This window comes from Macaca thibetana, chromosome 15 (genome assembly GCF_024542745.1).
Source record: "Macaca thibetana thibetana isolate TM-01 chromosome 15, ASM2454274v1, whole genome shotgun sequence".
In the NCBI taxonomy this organism is placed as follows: Eukaryota; Metazoa; Chordata; class Mammalia; order Primates; family Cercopithecidae; genus Macaca; species Macaca thibetana.
Window position 1 is genome coordinate 75,653,824 of NC_065592.1, and position 12,469 is coordinate 75,666,292.

At 34.5% G+C, this 12,469-nt stretch overlaps 1 protein-coding gene across 3 annotated transcripts in view; it reads right to left on the reverse strand.

The window, feature by feature from the left end:
• Window positions 1–4,967: 4,967 nt before the first annotated feature.
• The window catches only part of JAK2 (Janus kinase 2), a 160,792-nt gene continuing 153,290 nt past the window's right edge, over window positions 4,968–12,469 (reverse strand). For all 3 annotated transcript variants that reach the window (XM_050761094.1, XM_050761096.1, XM_050761095.1), the window contains 2 exons: window positions 11,640–11,753; window positions 4,968–11,399 (listed from right to left, as the gene is read on the reverse strand). In XM_050761094.1, the coding sequence (XP_050617051.1) occupies window positions 11,292–11,399; window positions 11,640–11,753 (222 nt within the window). In that variant the 3' untranslated portion in view covers window positions 4,968–11,291. The remainder of the gene's footprint in view (window positions 11,400–11,639; window positions 11,754–12,469) is intronic.

Below are 12,469 nucleotides of genomic sequence, written 5' to 3' on the forward strand. Positions count from 1 at the left end.
CTAGTTTACAGTCCCACCAACAGTGTAAAAGTGTTCCTATTTCTTCACATCCTCTCCAGCACCTGTTGTTTCCTGACTTTTTAATGATTGCCATTCTAACTGGTGTGAGATGGTATCTCATTGTGGTTTTTATTTGCATTTCTCTGATGGCCAGTCGGTGCCACATTTCTTTATCCAGTTTATCACTGATGGGCATTTGGGTTGGTTCCAAGTCTTTGCTATTGTGAACAGTGCCACAGTAAACATATATGTGCATGTATCTTTATAGTAGAATGATTTATAATCCTTCGGGTATATACCCAGTAATGGGATTACTGGGTCAAATGGTATTTCTAACTCTACGTCCTTGAGGAATTGCCACACTACTTCCACAACGGTCAAACTAATTTACACTCCCACCAACAGTGTAAAAGCATTCCTATTTCTCCAGATCCTCTCCAGCATCTGTTATTTCCTGACTTTTTAAATGATTGCCATTCTAACTGGCATGAGATATCTCATTGTGGTTTTGATTTGCATTTCTCTAATGACTAGTGATGATGAGCTTTTTTTCATATGTTTGTTGGCTGCATAAATGTCTTCTTTTGAAAAGTGTCTGTTCATATCCTTTACCTACTTTTTTGTGGGTTTTCTGTTTTGTTTTTTTTCTTGTAAATTTGTTTAAGTTCTTTGTAGATTCTGGATATTAGCCCTCTGTCAGATGGGTAGATTGCAAAAAGTTTTTCCCATTATATAGGTAGCCTGTTCACTCTGATGATAGTTTCTTTTGCTGTGCAGAAGCTCTTTAATTTAATTAGATCCCATTTGTCTATTTTAGCTTTTGTTGCCATTGTTTTTGGTGTTTTAGTCGTGAATTCTTTGCCATGCCTGTGTGCTGAATGGTATTGCCTAGGCTTTCTTCCAGGGTTTTTATGGATTTAGATCTTACATTTAAGTCTTTAATCCATCTCAAGTTAATTTTTGTATAAGGTGTAAGGAAGGAATCCAGTTTCAGCTTTCTGCTTATGGCTAGCCAGTTTTTCCAACACCATATATTAAATATGGTTTTTCAAAGATGATTTGATCAGATGCTTATAGATGTGTGGTGTTATTTCTGAGACCTCTGTTCTGTTCCATTCGTCTATACATCTGTTTTGATACCAGTACCATGCTGTTTTGTTACTGTAGCCTTATAATGTAGTTTGAAGTCACGTTGTGTGATGCCTCCAGGTTTGTTCTTTTTGCTTAGGATTGTCTTGGCTATGCAGGCTCTTTTTTTTTTTTTTTTTTTTTTTTTTTTTTTTTTTTTTTTTTTTTTTGTTCCATATGAAATTTGAGCCGTGGTTTGTAGTTCTCCTTGAAGAGGTCCTTTGCATCCCTTGTAAGTTGGATTCCTGGGTAGTTTAGTCTCTTTGTATCAATTGTGAATGGGATTTCACTCATGATTTGGCTCTCTGTTTGTTATTGGTGTATAGGAATTCTTGTGATTTTTGCACATTGATTTTGTATCCTGAGACTTTGCTGAAGTTGCTTATCAGCTTAAGGAGATTTTGGGCTGAGATGATGGAGTTTTCTAAATACACAGTCATGTCATCTGCAAACCGAGAGAATTTTACTTCCTCTTTTCCTAATTGAATACCCTTTATTTCTTTCTCTTGCCTGATTGCCCTGGCCAAACTTCCAATACTATGTTGAATAGGACTGGTGAGAGAGGGCATCCCTGTCTTGTGCCAGTTTTCAAAGGGAATGCTTCCAGTTTTTGCCCATTCAGTATGATATTGGCTGTGAGTTTGTCATAAATAGCTCTTATTATTTTGAGATATGTTCCATCAATATCAAATTTATTGAGAGTTTTTAGCATGAAGGGCTGTAGAATTTTGTCAAAGGCCTTTTGTGCATCTATTGAGATAATCATGTTGTTTTTGTTATTGGTTCTGTTTATGTGGTGGATTACATTTATTGATTTGAATATGTGGAACTAGCCTTGCATCCTGGGGATGAAGCCGACTTGATCATGGTGGATAAACTTTTTGATGTGCTGCTGGATTCAGTTTGCCAGTATTTTATTGAGGATTTTCGCATCAGTGTTCATCAGGGATATTGGCCTAAAATTCTCTTTTTTTGTTGTGTCTCTGCCAGGTTTTGGTGTCAGGATGATGCTGGCCTCATAAAATGAGTTAGGGAGGATTCCCTCTTTTTCTATTGTTTGGAATACTTTCAGAAGGAATGGTACCAGCTCCCCTTTGTATCTCTGGTAGAATTTGGCTGTGAATCCATCTGGTCCTGGACTTTTTTGGTTGGTAGGCTGTTAATTACTGCATCAATTTCAGAAGTTGTTACTGGTCTATTCAGGGATTTGACTTCTTCCTGGTTTAGTCTTGGGAGGGTGTATGTGTCCAGTAATTTATCCATTTCTTCTAGATTTTCTAGTTTATTTGCATAGAGGTGTTTATAGTATTCTCTGATGGTAGTTTGTATTTCTGTGGGGTCGGTGGTGATATCCCCTTTATCATTTTTTATTGAGGCTATTTGATTCTTCTCTCTTTTCTTGTTTATTAATCTGACTATCCGTATATCTATTTTGTTGTTTTTTCAAAATACCAGCTCCTGGATTCATTGATTTTTTTTTGAAAGGTTTTTTGTGTCTCTGTCTCCTTCAGTTCTGCTCTGATCTTAATTATTTCTCATCTTCTGCTAGCTTTTTAATTTGTTTGCTCTTGCTTCTCTAGTTCTTTCAATTGTGATGTTAGGGTGTCAATGTTAGCTCTTTCCTGCTTTCTCTTGTGGGCATTTAGTGCATAAATTTCCCTCTACACACTGCTTTAAATGTGTTCCAGAGATTCTGGTACATTGTTTCTTTGTTCTCATTGGTTTCAAAGAACATCTTTATTTCTGCCTTCATTTTGTTTTGTACCCAGTAGTCATTCAGGAGCAGGTTGCTCAGTTTCCATGCAGTTGTGTGGTTTTGAGTGAGTTTCTTAATCCTGAGTTCTAATTTGATTGCACTCTGGTCTGACAGACTGTTTTGATTTCTGTTCTTTTGCATTTGCTGAGGAGTGTTTTACTTCCAATTATGTGGTGCAGAGCTCTGTAGATGTCTATTAGGTCTGCTTGGTCCAGAGCTGAATTCAAGTCCTGGATATTAATTTTATGTCTCATTGATCTGTTTAATATTGACAGTGGGGTGTTAAAGTCTCCCACTGTTATTATGTGGGAGTGTAAGTCTCTTTATACATCTCTAAGAACTTGTTTTATGAATCTGGGTGCTCCTGTATTGGGTGCATATATATTTAGGATAGTTAGCTCTTCTTGTTGCATTGATTCTCTTTACCATTATATAGTGCCCTTGTTTGTCTCTTTTGATCTTTGTTGGTTTAAAGTCTGTTTTATCAGAGACTAGGATTGCAACCCCTGATTTTTCTTGCTTTCCATTTGCTTGGTAAATATTCCTCCATTCCTTTACTTTGAGCCTATATGTGTCTTTGCATGTGAGATGGGTCTCCTGAATACAGCACACTGATGGTTCTTCACTTATCCAATTTGCCAGTGTGTGTCTTTTAATTGAGGCATTTACCCCATTGACACTTAAGGTTAATATTGTTATGTGTGAATTTGATCCTGTCATTATGATGTTAGCTGATTATTTTGCCCATTAGTTGATGCAGTTTCTTCACAGTGTCGATGGTCTTTACAATTTGATATGTTTTTGCAGTGGCTGGTATCGGTTATTCCTTCCATGTTTAGTGCTTCCTTTAGTAGCTCTTGTAAGGCAGTCATGATGGTGACAAAATCTTTCAACATTTACTTGTTTGTAAAGGATTTTATTTCTCCTTCACTTATGAAGCTTTGACTGGATATGAAATTCTGGGTTGAAAATTCTTTTAAGAATGTTGAATATCGGCCCCCACTCTCTTCTGGCTTGTAGGGTTTCTGCAGAGAGATCTGCTCTTAGTCTGATGGGCTTCCCTTTGTGGGTAACCCGACCTTTCTCTCTGGCTGCCCTTAACATTTTTTTCCTTCATTTCAACCTTGGTGAATCTGACAATTATGTGTCTTGGGGTTGCTCTTCTCGAGGAGTATCTTTGTGATGTTCTCTGTATTTCCTGAATTTGAATGTTGGCCTGTCTTGCTAGGTTGGGGAAGTTCTCCTGGATAATATCCTGAAGAGTGTTTTCCAACTTGGTTCCATTCTCCCTGTCAACTTTCAGGTACACCAAACATAGATTTGGTCTTTTCACATAGTCTCATATTTCTTGGTGGCTTTGTTCATTTCTTTTCACTCTTTTTTCTCTAATCTTGTCTTCTCACTTTATTTCAGTAAGGTGATCTGCAATATCTGGTATCCTTTCTTCTGCCTGATTTGGCAGTGTATGCTTCACGAAGTTCTTGTGCTGTTTTTTTCAGCTCCATTATGTCATTCATGTTCTTCTCTAAACTGGTTATTGTAATTAGCAATTTGTCTAACCTTTCTTCAATGTTCTTAGCTTCCTTGCTTTGGGTTAGAACATGCTCCTTTAGCTCAGAGGAGTTTGTTATTACCCACCTTCTGAAGCCTACTTCTGTCAATTCATCAACCTCATTCTCTGTCCAGTTTTGTTCCCTTGCTAGCGAGGAGTTTTGATCCTTTGGAGAAAAGAGGCATTCTGGCTTTTGGAATTTTCAGCCTTTTAGTGCTGGTTTCTCCCCATCTTCATGGATTTATCTACCTTTGGTTCATATTGGTGACTTTTGGGTGGGGTCTCTGAGTGGACATCCTTTTTGTTGATGTTGATACTGTTCCTTTCTGTTTGTTAGTATTCCTTCTAACAGTCAGGCCCCTGTGCTGCAGGTCTGCTGGATTTTGCTGGAGGTCCACTTCAGTGCTGTTTGCCTGGGTATCACCAGCAGAGGCTGCAGAATAGCAAAGACTGCTGCCTGTTCCTTCCTCTGGAAGCTTCATCCCAGAGGGGCACGCACTAGATGCCAGCCAGATCTTTCCTGTATGAGTGAAATTAGGTAACTTTTTAAAAAGATTACATGTAAACTTTTTTTTTTTTTTTGGCTCAGTAACATTAAGTATTTATTTAAAGATCAAGTACTCTTAGCTTTTCTGACACTGTCATATCTGCCCTATCTTATTGAGGTTATTTCTGAGGTAGTGCTAGTTTGACCTGTGTCCATATGAGCACACTCTAAAGTAGTGTTTCTCAACTTTTTTTTTTGCATTAGCCTCCCCCAACTTCCCCACCAGGAACATTTTAGACATCTTTCCCTAATTTCCTCTACCATGACACTCTAATACCACTGCGTATCTGTTTTTGTACTGTATTTCTGTGCTTTATATGATTTTTTTCATCCTCCAACATCAATTTTCACACTCTTGGAGGTATAACACGTCTGCTGAAAAAATCATGCCCTACAGAGAATATATGAAATTCCAACTCTCACTACCCCAGGTCCAAGATAACCTTTCTCTGGGATCTTTATGGATGATGAGATTATTTGAGGCCACACCAAATTAGGCTCCCTGAAAACTATGATTAGGGCTCATATTCCCAGAGCTGCAGTAGAACTGAAAGTTGTAATCTTCTAATTTTGTCTGAATGTTTAACAGGGAATTCTAAATTGATACACCATCAGGATTCACCCTCAAGTAAGATTATCCAGGATTCCTTTGCTACATCCATAATTAGTTTATCTACTCTTCTTTATTATTAATATGTTGAACAAGATTTAGGACTTTATAAATATACTTTGGAGATCATACTTTCACTACTATACCCATTAATATGAGTTATCTGATGCAACCTGAAGTTGTACATAGCTTGCACTGTTAGTATTGATGGGTGAATGCATATGTAGAAAAGTCTGAAGTGGTATGCAATATGGATAGTCTTTTTTTTTAAGAAAGAGAAAAATGTTTTACTAAGAATCTGATTGTTAAATAGCTAAGTTGTTGGAGCAACTATGAGAGAATGGCCTAGACAATTACTAGAACCAAGGTATTTTTGGCATTTGATTGTGTTGTCCATACTCTCACCTTCTACATTTAGGACAGTAGTTTTAAAATAAGAGAAACTGAAGATGTTGGAAAAAAATTCCCATTAAATGTGAATGATCTTAGATGATAGAAACTGAAATTCTTTTTTCCTAGCACAATGTTCATCATTCTTTAGATTTCAGATTTCCAAACTATGTTTCAGAAAAGGATTGTCCTGTATAGTAAAGTCTCAATTTTTAGAATTTTCTTTCTCTGAAATAACTTTTAAAATGAATGATGCCTTATTAAGGAATAATGGTATGCTCAGTGTTCTAGGATTCAACTTCAACATTTTTCTAAGTCCTTCAATAAGAAGGTAAAACTCAGTTTCAAGTTTGTCAACAACCTTTACTCTTATTATCAAGAGTTTCTATTCAACAAACTGCAAAGCACTGTTATAAAAGTAATAAAGGTAAAAAAGTGGTACCATGAGATTCACACTGTCTTCAAAATTATTGATAGGAGTAAGGATTTATAACAGCTTTTAAAAAAACAATTCTGACAATTTATGGGAAATACTATTTTAATTTTTTTTTTTTTTTTTTGAGACGGAGTCTTGCTCTGCCGCCCAGGCTGGAATGCAGTGGCCGGATCTCAGCTCACTGTATTTTAATTTTTAAATGCCTCTTAACTGTAGTCAGTAAGTGCTAACAATCAACACAATCCAATTATTGTCATTTAGCTGTGGGCTCCCTACAACCTGCACATGATGGCTTATATACCTTGGTTATGCAGATTAAAATTGTTAACTGGGCTGGGTGCAGTGGCTCACACCTGCAATCCCGGCACTTTGGGAGGTCGAGGCAGTTGGATCACCTGAGGCCAGGAGTTCAAGACCAGACTGACCAACATGGTGAAACCCCGTCTCTACTAAAAATACAAAAAATTAGCCAGGCATGGTGGCGGGCACCTGTAATCCCAGCTATTCAGGAGGCTGAGGCAGGAGAATTGCTTGAACCCAGGAGGCGGAGGTTGCAGTGAGCCGAGATCGCACCATTGCCTGGACAACACGAGTAAAACTCTGTCTCAAAAAAAAAAAAAAAAATTGTTAACTCGTGGTGTTAGAGAATTCAGTTATTTTTTCTTAAAAATCAAGATGAAGTCTTTCATTCTGTAAATAACTTTTTTCTCTAATCAAAAATGAGGGGTCTTAAATGTTACTAAGGACATAATAATAAATTTTGTTCTAATATACTTAAAATTTAGGATAGCCAATAAAAGCCCATTGTAATAACAACCTTCAACAAAATTATTAAGCAGAGGAAGAAAGTATGATATGTATACTTCGAGTAGTATTCCACTAAGTATTTTCATTATTGAGTGCCTTGTTAGGTTATCTTTCCATTTGCTTTAGTATCTTTGATTTCTTTAACTTCATTGTTTTTCATTTCAGTAAATAAATTCCAACTCACAATCTTATATTACATGCTCCTAGAAAATTCATACCCTGAGTTTCCATAATACATACCTCAAGTATTTGAAGGACCTTAAACTTTTTTATTATTAAATACCATATATTTAATTATCTGTGTATGAAAAGCACCTAAACATTTTCATCTATGTATACAATTGTGCTTGAAAAGATAAATAACTGATCAATAGATTTTTCCATTTCACACTTTGGGTTTTTAGTGTTTGACAAGATCTTATCATCTGCAATGGATAATTTGCCTTCTTAGCTTCCTGTTGTCTCTATAATATGCCTGCTCTACCATTTTCCCATACCACCTTGATTTATTTGTTGTTATTTACCAATCATTCAGATCTAAAAGCTATGCTTCTGTCTGTTCACACTGCTCAAAGATGACTTTACCTCAATAAATAGCGTGTATATGCGTGCTTCTACTGCCATTATCTTCCTACTACTGGTATTAAAATTAAAACATTCACAGAAGCTTGTAATGCAAATAACTAGAACAGGGACTCTTAGAGCTCTTTTGAAGGTCTCATTTTAAAAATCTGTTACAGTTATATTAAAAATAAAATGTTAAGCAATTTGTTATATAAATAAAGGCCTTATAATAGATAATGACCATTAACAACTTTTAAAACCGTATTAGTAAGACTGGTGTTTCAGTTGGAGGTAAGGCTTTTCCTTAAAAATGTGAAAGAGTATAAAAAAGAATGAAACGTATTGAGAGCCTGCAGCAATTAAGCAATGCCATCTGGCATAAACACAATTGGAATTAATTTTTTAACCTAAGAAGAATTTTATTTATATTATAGTAAAATAAAAGGTAAGATTATAAAAGTAAATATTTTAATATTTAGGCATATAATGTGCATTTTACTAAGAATCTGATTAATGTAAAAAGTTAAAGGCTATATGACATACATACATGGATTTGACTAATGTAGTTTTTCCGTTCTCTTGGTGTCATTTTGAAATCTAATATCACTGTCAGACTTATGAAACATTTAGCAGCTAGTTATCTTGATATTAAATCCAACCAGCTACAATTTGAGAGTAAACACACAGTATTTCTGATATTCATACTTTGTTTTTTTCTTAAATCAAGCTTATCTCATAAAACCTAGTCTTTTGTTTGGATAATCCTGCTGACTTACTGTTATTATTTATTCTAATATACAGCAAACTGATTCTTAGTAAATTATTCCCCAAAATTAGAGAAACTTTCATTAGAAATATTAGAGAAACTTTCATGAGAAATAATTTGAATACAAGAATTAGGGTGGGATACAACAATGTTCATTAAAGACAGTACGGTGGTTGATAGCAGTTGTAGGAAGCATTTCTTAAAAACTGGAAGGTAAACTATCATAACATCCCTAAACCAACGTGTGTGGCCCGTTTCCTTGATTAGGTAAAAATGCAAAAGAAAATCACTTCTGAATATTTACTACATCACTATTTCAATTTAGGGGGAACATGGTAAAGAAATTAACATAGTCTCAATAAATTGAGCACATAATGCCACACCCACCATGGAGACTGGCTCTACAGATATAGAACTGTAGGTATTTTCTAACTAACTATTTTCTAGCTGTTTAAATAAAATTCAAATACTAGAAGTTACAGTTGTAATAAAAATTACACTTGACTGTAAAGTAGCAGTCTTAGGTTAAAAGAATGCTCTTTAACAGCAAATTACAGTGTTACTGGCAGCATGTATAAATAGCATGAAAAAGTGACTATTTTCCAAGCAAGTACCCATGGAAAAAGAAAATCATTTACAGAAAGATTGTATAACTTAATATACTGTAAAGTTACAGAATTACATAATTCTAAGAATACCTTTACCCTTGTTTCTGAAGAATATTAATGTGAAAAAATATTTTGGCATTAACTGCTACGATAATTACTTACCTGTTTCTTGTGCAAAACCAACTTAATAGCTACAGGGTTAGCTTATTTTTATGTGTAGTCAGAATCAAAATGGAAAACTTTACGAAGCTTCAATGAAAAGAAGTCTCTTGGAAACTTGGAATTTTATAATAAGGTAGTCATCCCATTTTAAAAACAAGAATGTACATGTGGGATTCTTTATATAAAACTAAAAGATGAAGCATTTTTAAAAAACTTTAAGAAAAGTTAGTTCACATCTTGTTTTAAAAAACAGAATGTTAGAGATCCTTGAGAAGAACCTACTTTTAAGTATGTACTTAAGTTTTAGTATAAAAATCTGAAATCAAGCATATTATATGATAGGCTATTTTTCACTTGCAAGGTAGTAAAATGGAAAATCTCTTAACTGTGTTGCATATACAAATCCTTCAGGAGTCTTTACAAATTAAATAAAAATTAAATTTTCAAAAAAATCTAAAATCTTTTTTAAAACCTAATTCACTGTCATTTTAGATTATTTCTGCATCCAGAACTATTAAAATGCTTTAAGTATAATGAATGTAAAAAACATTTCTTCCTTTTCCTTCCCTTCAACCCAAAATGAGAAGTCTTCAGTACAAGTTTTAAAAAAGTAGAACATACCACTAAAAATAAAGTAAGAAACTATTTTCTTTTTAATCAAAATAGCAAGTATTTTAAGTTTTGTATAAATAATCCACACACACACGAAAAACCCACCATATTTTATTTTAGGTATGGTGTCTAAAGTGGAGTAGCAATATAACAAATGACAACAACGAACAACCCCTTATACTTAATTGGAAAGATGTATGCTCTCATTTTTCTTAAAGATACACATTATGAATTTTCTACTGGCATTCTTGAATAAAATTAACAAGCATACTTTTTCACTTACCTCATTTTCCCTCTAAAAAGGAAATAAATCTCTTCTATGACTGCAACGCAAAGTTCTGAAACCCCTCAAATATACAATCTTTAGGAAAAAATTCTTAACCTGCTACACTTCTTAATGTGCTATCCATTTTAAAAACAATATATTTTATGGCTTATGCTTAAATTTAATTCATGAGCATAGATCTCAGAGATTGAAGAATCTTATTGGCAGTCAGCAGCTCAAAGGATGACAATGTTCCTCGCATTCTTAATCTCAACATTTTAAAAGAAAACTGTTCACAGTAGTCTTAGAAAAATTTGGAGATAGTTCCATTTAAAAAACACATTCACCACAAATAGATACAAGGGAAACCATAAGAAAATAGATTATATCTTTGTAAGCTTGTTTCATTTCAAAATGTATTCTTTAGGGTCAGGGAAATTTCCTATAGAAATAAAACTAGACATTTGTTCCCTTTACTTGAAAAATATTTACAGTACACAAGCTAAAAGTATACACCTGCTTATAATGCTAGCCAGTGATATAAGTGAACAAGGACACAAAGGTACTTATTCAATTATCTGAACATCTAATTTGTTTGTATAGTGAAGTAGTTATAGATAAACTATGGAAAAATTAGAAAACAGTATTAATGAACACCAGCCCTCATGTGTATAAAACATTACACAAGATGCCAAGATATTATACATCCACTGTGGTAAAAACTATACATACATATTCTGTGCATCTTTAACATCACAAAATTTACATAATAATTTTTTCACATCTCAAAAAGCTGAGTTGAAAAAGTCTTTTTCTTTTGCCAGACATGAGTGATGTTAACTGACAATGTTTAAGAAACTTCTTACAAAACTCCTTGCTAAGGAATTCTCATTAATGTCTTTTACTGGTGACCTCATGAAGAAAAACTTACTAAACTTTGAAAGTTTTGAGCAGATATTTTCACATCTTTGCTGGCTAGCATCATGATTTATATAATAATGATATATGTAATAATAGTCCACAGCAATGTGAAATAGAAAACTTTGTTCTATAAATATACTTTGTTCTCAGAATGAAGGACATTTCTTTCATCCAGCCATGTTATCCCTTATTTGATCCACTCGAAGAGCTAGATCTCTAAAGGAGGGGCGTAGATTTACATTATTGTTCCAGCATTCTGTCATGATCATATAAATCTGTAAAGGAGAAAATAAACCAAAATTACAAGGAACACTAAGGACCATCTTTTAATTGGTGGAAGACATTAATTTTCAATACAGGGTACATGTCATAACTATGCCTTGTTCCACAGTCATCTGATTATGCTGTTTATCTGGAAGCTCCGCAAATTAAATTTCAGAAAGTGAACTGAAGTCTTTGAGTAAAAAGTAAAATAAAATGCATGATTACCATGGATTAAAAAAAAAAAATGTTACCTCATCTGGGCATCCATCTGGTCTTGGTAATCTTCCATTATTCTTCAAAAGTTCTATCAAATGGAACACGATCATCTGTCCTTGTTTATCATTGCCAATCATACGCATAAATTCCTAAAACAAACCCATTTTCAATATTTTTTGTACATTTAATTTGTAGCAAAATTATTTCTCAATTTCCTCCAGTCAATGGGAAAAATTTAGTATATGTGTGCTTTTGTATGTTTTCAAACCTTTTCAAAAGAGGCTACTTTTAGGATCAAAAACATAAGGCTGTTAAATATGGAACTTCTATAATTTCCATTTCCATAGCTGTAATAAACACCACAAATCCACTGAGAAGGGCTCAAAACACATGAACTAAAAACATATTTCCTTTGAGTTTTTTGTTGTTAAAAAACTCACATTTTTATATTATATTTCAATTGAAATAAAAACGAATATAAAACAATATAAGAAAAAATGAATAAGTATAAATGCAACAGAAAACTTTCATATGTCAAAGTTTATAAAATTAAAATCTGAATTATAAGCTAGGAAAGGCTGGGCGCGGTGGCTCAAGCCTGTAATCCCAGCACTTTGGGAGGCCGAGACGGGCGGATCACGAGGTCAGGAGATCAAGACCATCCTGGCTAACACGGTGAAACCCCATCTCTACTAAAAAATACAAAAAACTAGGCGGGCGAGGTGGCGGGCGCCTGTAGTCCCAGCTACTTGGGAGGCTGAGACAGGAGAATGGCGTAAACCCGGGAGGCGGAGCTTGCAGTGAGCCCAGATCCAGCCACTGCACTCCAGCCTGGGTGACAGAGCAAGACTCCGTCTCAAAAAAA